At 18.7% G+C, this 7452-nt stretch overlaps 1 protein-coding gene across 1 annotated transcript; it reads left to right on the top strand.

Annotated features, from left to right (window-relative positions):
* Nucleotides 1–394: 394 nt before the first annotated feature.
* PGAL8A_00391100 (conserved Plasmodium protein, unknown function) lies at nucleotides 395–6793 on the top strand (the record flags this gene model as incomplete). Its single annotated transcript, XM_028670258.1, has 1 exon — nucleotides 395–6793. The coding sequence occupies one exon, from the start codon at nucleotides 395–397 to the stop codon at nucleotides 6791–6793; it is 6399 nt and encodes a 2132-aa protein (XP_028527028.1).
* Nucleotides 6794–7452: the final 659 nt, after the last annotated feature.

Below are 7452 nucleotides of genomic sequence, written 5' to 3'. Positions count from 1 at the left end.
CTTTTTTATTTTTATACCTTTACATATGAAAAAGAAAAATATTAAGAATAATAATTTATGAAAATATATTTAACAAAAAGAAATTGTTATAATTAATAAAAAAAAAAAAAAAAAAAAAAAAAAAAAATTTTTTTTTTTTTTTTTTTTTTTTTTTTTTATTAATTATAACAATTTCTTTTTGTTAAATATATTTTCATAAATTATTATTCTTAATATTTTTCTTTTTCATATGTAAAGGTATAAAAATAAAAAAGCTCATACATAAAATAAATATGTTTAAATTATCAAATATATGAAAATAAAAAAAAAAAAAAAATAATATTAATATTTATATTAACAAGTAATTTAGATTTGGGTTCCTATATTTTAAATTAAAATTTATTAAAAGTTAAAAATGACATTTTTTACAATAAATAATGAAAATAAAAAGGACTGTTATATTACTAATGAAACTAATTTAGTTTCTGATCAAATGTATTATGATTTGAAAGAAATATGTAATGAATATGGAGTAAAAGATAATAAAAATGAAAAAGATACAAAAATAAAAAGTAATGAACATTTTATAAATTCTTCAAATACATTAGATATAAAAGAAAAAAAAAAAGAAGTATCACCTTCTTTAGGTGTTTTAGACATAGTAGAATCAAAAGTAAATGGATATTCTAAAAACAATTTCAGTTTTTGCAATCAAAAGGAAGACAACATAGAAATAAAAAATAGCAATGCAAATGAAAATGATAAAAATTTCAATGAATATGTAAGAAACAATTCAAACATTAGAAAAAATATTCAAAGAGAAAAAATTGAAGATATTAAAGAATTTATACCTCATAATAATAATGAAAAACTTAAAAGAATTGAATATTATATGAAAAATTATAATAATGATAGTTTTAATAACGATTTAATTAAAAATGATTCATCTAATAGCCTATCAAGTAATACAAGTTATACATTTGACAAAATAAATAATGCGAAATTAATATGTGCAAATGATCCCCATAGAAAAAATATTGGAGAAGAGGAACGTGAAAACGAAAAAGAAAATATATTTCTAAAGGTAAATGAATATGAAGAAAGCAAAGATAAAGAATATGAACAAAATAAAAGTGAAGATGATAAAAAAAATAAAAATAGTGAAAACGAAAGTAAAATAAAAGAAATTTTGGATAATATAATTGATAAAGATGAAATATATGAAAATGAAAATAGAGAAAATTTAAAGAATAATAAAATAAAAGATAACTTATATTTCCATAAATTAATAAATGAAGAAAGTTATAATAATAATAATAATCAGTGTCTTTTTATTGCTTCTAATGGAAAGGAAAAAAAAAATGAACTAAAAGAAAAAGAAGAAATTTCTTCTATATATGAAAATGGGAATAAGAATTTGAATCCTGAATTAAAATCCGATTTAAATAACACTGGTAATGATTCTGGATTTAATATAATGAAAAAAAATATAAATTATTACAAAAATAAAGATGACAATTATGTGAATATAATAAATGAATTTGATGAAATAAATACATATACAGATAAAACGTATAACGAATTAAATGCAGAAAAAAGAAATAGTAATTTTGAATATTTAGATAATAATAGGAATAGATCAGACCAAATAGAACAAATTTTTTCTAAATATAATATAGAAGTCTCTCATTTATCTAAATATTTTGATTTTAATAATAATGACCTAAAAGAAAATTTAGAAACAATGTTAGATAATGAAAAAAATAATGTCAATGTTTTATTTGAGAATAATAAAAAAAAACAGGAAAAAAATGAAATAAATCGAGAATACAATTCTGAATATTCAAGTAACTTAGCCAATTTTAATAGAAAAAAAGGAGAAAAAAAAAGTAGTTTGACCTTTACTAATTTAGAGGATTTCAATAAAAATTCAATAAAAAAAAAGAATTCTGTGATTTATTCCATGGAAGAGGAATCATTTAATTCTGAAATTAATGAAAATAATTACATAACAGAAGATGTTTTAAAAGATATATTAAATATAAAAGAAGAAAAGATAGATTTCGAAATTTTTAAAAATTGTTTTTATGATTTAAATTATGATATCAATTTGTCAAATATTCAACTATTATACAACTGCATCTTGGAACACCGTGCAATTAATACAACAGAAGATGAAATGGAAAATGAGGAAGAAAATATAAATATAAGAAAAAGTAGTAATAGTAATAAACAAAACTTTATTACTATTAAAGATATAAGATCTTATATTATTCAAAGGAATGTTAAAAATAATAATTATTACAATGAAATTATTAAAATGATAGTTCATTTTAATAATATCTTATTGTTAATGTTGAACAATAATACAACTGAAATAAAAGACAAAATGTTATTTGAATTATTATCTTTAAAATTTGCATCTATATTTAATAATGTGTTACAAATGCATAACAATTTCGACAATTTAATTAGGCATTTAAATGAAATTATAAAATTGATTTTATCTAATGATTCTAAAGAACAAAATTTAAAGAATATAATATCTAATTATTTAATTGATCAAAAAATATTAATTCATAGGAATGCTATATTGTCACAATTAAATGGTAAATTTTATAAAAAAGTCAAAACAAGTTGTTCTAAAAGAGAAAAAGTGGATAATTTAAAAAAAGAATATAAAGTGAACAACGTGGAAAAAGAAGACGAAATTGAAAATGAAAATGAAATTGAAAGTGAAAATGAATATAAAAACGAAAAAGAAAAAGAAAATGAAAAAGAAAAAGAAAATGAAAATGAAAATGAAAAAGAAAAAGAAAAAGAAAAAGAAATAAATCATTTTATGGAAAATACGAAAATAGATAAATCATTGAAGTATAATAATAAAAACACTAAATTAGAGAATAATAATACAAATATCAAAAGTAATTTGAATAAATGTTATAGTAAAAATAGCAAAAAAAATTCTGGTAATAACACTGAACAACAAAATAAAAAATCAATTTGTAATTTAAATGACAATGAAAATAATACTCGTAATTTAACAAAAGATATTATAATGAGTGAAATAAATAATACAAAAGATATAAGTGAAAATGAAAATTTAAAAAAAAATAAAACTTTTCCAAAAAAAAAAAAAAAGAGAACAAATACATCGTTTATAAAAAATTTTGTTGTATCAAATGAGTTAGAAAATGAAAAAGAAAATGAAAAAAAAAATGAAGAACAAATCTTGAATATTAAAAAAAATATTTCAGACACATATCAACTTGAGAATGTGGTAGAAAAAAATATAGGAGAAATAAAGAAACTGAAAGAAAATATTCGAACAGTTAAATATATAAGTTCACAAGATGAAAATAAAGATGAGGAAGAAAATGAAAAAAACAAAAAAAATAGGAAAGGTAAAAAAATTAGTAAAAATGAAAAAATTGAAGACAACGATAATAAAACTAAAGAAAGTATTTCAAGTAGTATTGAAAATAAAAAAAAATTGGAACTTACTAAAAGCATTAAAAATAAAAAAACTAAAGAAGATAAAAAGGGAATGGAACATAAGAAAATTGTAATGAATGATAAAAATGAGAAAAATAACATAAATATAGAAAATGCAAAAAATAAGGAATGCAATAAAAACACAAAAAATGAAAATTATAAAAAAAAATATACGCAAAACTTTTTAATTAAAAAATGTGAAAATGAGGATGATAATAATAGAAATAGTGTTAATCATAACAACAAATTTGGTTTTATAAATTATAGTAATGATATTAATATTGAGAATTTTAATAATTATTTCAAAAAATATAATTCAATTAATAATGGCATGAACAAATACAATCTAAATATTTTACAAAAAAATATGTACAATAATAATTATTCTTTACTTAAAGGATCTATTATACCTAATTTAAATACAATGAATAATAATATTTATGGCAATATAAATTATGTAAATAATTACCATAACTTTCCAAGAAAAGCTATAGAAAAAACTTCCTTAAATAATATATCTAATATAAATGAACATAATCAAATAAATAATAATTATAGCAAAAATATAAATTATGAGAACAATAATATCAATCATATAAACGAATTAAAGTTGAATGACTCTTTTAAGAATGAAGAATTATGCAAAAACATAATAATGAAAAATAATAATTACAATTATCTCGTATATCAAAATAAATTTCAGAAAAATGAAAAAGATATTTTAGATGATTCTAATTCAGAACATATTTTAGATAAATTAAATGTTAGTAAAAGTCATAATTATTTAAATAAGGCAAATATACAAAATAGTAATAACATTATTTTAAATCCTAACACAAAATTTAATATGTATGATAATATTAGAAATATAAATAATAGAAATGAAAATAATCAATACCCAATAAATTTTTACCATAAAAATTGTATAGGAAAATTAAAAATTGATATATTAAAGCAAAATGCAATAAATAACTCAAATAATATTATTGTTAATAATGTTAATAATAATATCATTAATAACAATGATGAAGAAAATATGAATAATAAAGATATGGTTAATGAGAGACGGAAAATTGATTGTATGAAAGGTAAAGGTAACATAAATATGAATGATATAATTAATATAAATAATGACAATAATAAAATTACGAATGAAAATAAATTAAATAATATAAGAAAATGTACTCCATTTGAAAAAAAACATTACACTATTAACTGTAATAGAATTGTAAACCCTAATATGCACTTTGATTTAAAGAAAAACAGCAACGTTGTAAATAATAAAAACAATCTATTACTACCTGAAAATACATCTAAAAGTGATAATAGACTTATTAGCTCAAAAAGTGAGATTGATGCGCTAAAAATTAGCAAAGAAAATTTAAATAATGAATGTTCGAATATTAAATCATTTAAAATTGAAAATGCTATATTCAATTTACCAAATGATGAAAAAAATAATACAGAAGTTAAGGAGGATAATAAAGAAAAAGACAAGAAATCTGCATATAATCGTATTACTGAAATGTTTTCAAGCCAATTAAAAAACTTCAAACTACGAAATAGCAAATCATTGAGATCAACCACAACTGAAGGAAGAGTTTCACTATTAAATAATAATAGTAATTATAATAAAGAAAAAAAAAATAATAAAAACAACATAAAATTTTTATTTGATCAATTAAATATTTTTCAAAATAAATGCACAACTTTAAAAAGTGTTAATGCTAAAGATGAAAAAGCAGAAAAAGAAGAAAAAGAAGAAAAAGAAGAAAAAGAAGAAAAAGAAGAAAAAGAAGAAAAAGAAGAAAAAGAAGGTAAAAATTGTGATTTAATAATAGCTAATAACGATTTAAATGATAATTATATGCAAAATAATAAAATAAATGAAAGATACAAAACAAATAAAGAAAATGCAAATCAAATTAATTTCGTTGAAGAAAAAAACAAAACCATTAGTGATAACACAAGTAAAAATGTAAACAACATAAGTAATATGAACAAATTTTTTTATAATATAGAAGACATAAATTTTATGAAAGGAATGAATAGTAAAAATGTTGGAAAAAGTGAAATTAGTAATAATACAAATAATAGAATAAACGAAATAAAAAGAGTAAATAACAATAATAATGATGTTAAAAATGTTTTAAATAATAAGATAGGTAAAACAAAAAATATAAATAATATAATAAATAGTAATAATTTTAATTATTATAATGATACTTCTAATAACTTAATAAATAGTAACAATAATACTTTATTTGCATATAATGTAAATATTGATAATTCAAATACAAATTATAATAAAAATTATAGTGCAGAAATATTAAATATGAGGAAAACTAATTCTCATTTTACAAATTACAATAAGTTAAGCATGGGTGCTTTTCCTTTTCAACCGAGAAACAACCATCTACATAGTCGTTCATCAATTACAAGATTTAGTGAAGCAAAGAATATATTAAATTTAAAAGAAAAAGAAGATGAACTAAGCATGTATAGGGCGAACATAAAGAAAGTTCCACTTCCCATTCAAAGAAAAGAATTTGTTGATGATATTAAAAGGAATGATATGTTACTAAATAGCAAAAATTATAGAAATGACGATATAAACAAATTTATTATTAACAATAATGTTGATGAATGTAATTCTGTTGAAAAAAAATTTATCAATTCATTTGTAGAATCAAAACAAGTAAAAACAGAAAATGTAAGTAATAACTTAAATAATAATCCATTTTTCAAATCACCCAATTTCAATAATTATTATAACTTTCCATTTCATAATAAAAAATTAACTACCTTACATCAAGTAAATCCTCAAGCAAATAATTTCAATTTATATAATTTAGATGGAAAAATGAATCACAATTATATGTTTAAATCATCTTCATTGCAAAAAAAAAATATAATAGAGAACAACTGTCAAAATAACTTAATTCACTCAAATTATAGGGTTATTCCAAGTATGATAAAAGAAACTAGATCTTTATATAAAAAGAATGGCAATTGTCGGTTTTCTTCTAATATGTTTAATAAATTTGAAAATAATGTTTCCTCTAATAATATGATGAACTTACCTCCAATGGATGAAAATAACTTATCTCTAGAAGAAATTCTGAAAATACCAGGAGTAAAGTTAGGTAGAAATTATGTACAAGATATAGACATATGTTCTGACTGGTTAAAATTTAATGATTATGATAAAAAAGTAATTGAAGAATCTTTAAAAAATAGTTTAATAAATAAAAATTATGAGATTCCTATTGATTCCATGAAAATTAGCCATAAAGTTTCTTCTAACAAAATAAATTAAAATTATAGATTATTTTTCTCCTAAATATTTTAAAAAGAAAAAAAAAATACATATATATATATTGAATTAATATATATAAGATATATTCACATATATAATTACAAGAATCAAGTAATGGTTAATGAATTAAAAGGACAAAAAAAAAAAAAAAAGACCAAAAGGATGATGCTATTTTGATTATCTCATTATATTAATATTCCTGGAATGATAACAAAGAACTATATTCACAATCAGGAAAAAAGATAAAAAAAAAAAAAAATAGTATTCTTATATACAAAAGGAATTTAAAATTGTAAGTAAATGCTCTTTTTATATAAGAAATTTTTAGGAAGATTCATTAATATATAATTAGTAAATAGATGTTTTTTAAATTAAAACGTAAAAAATAAAGATGTGTTTCCATTTCAATTTAATTTTTAATAAAACTTTCATTTTTAAAATTATGTATGATCTTAATATATTATTATAATTAAATGAAGCATCATAAAAAAGCATAAAGATTACAAAATAAGTGTAATAATGAATCATTTTTTTTTTCTTTTTTTGAAATTATTTATAATACACATTATTTTAAAAAAATATTTTAGATATATAGTTTTACAACTGTTTTTCTATTTTTCTCGTTTTGTCTTTTTTTTTTTTTTTTTTTTTTTTTCCTC

The sequence above is a fragment of the Plasmodium gallinaceum genome (genome assembly GCF_900005855.1).
Source record: "Plasmodium gallinaceum strain 8A genome assembly, contig: PGAL8A_v1_108, whole genome shotgun sequence".
NCBI lineage: Eukaryota > Apicomplexa > Aconoidasida > Haemosporida > Plasmodiidae > Plasmodium > Plasmodium gallinaceum.
Note: the sequence above shows the minus strand (reverse complement) of the source record. Positions and strands in the feature narration are given on the sequence as shown.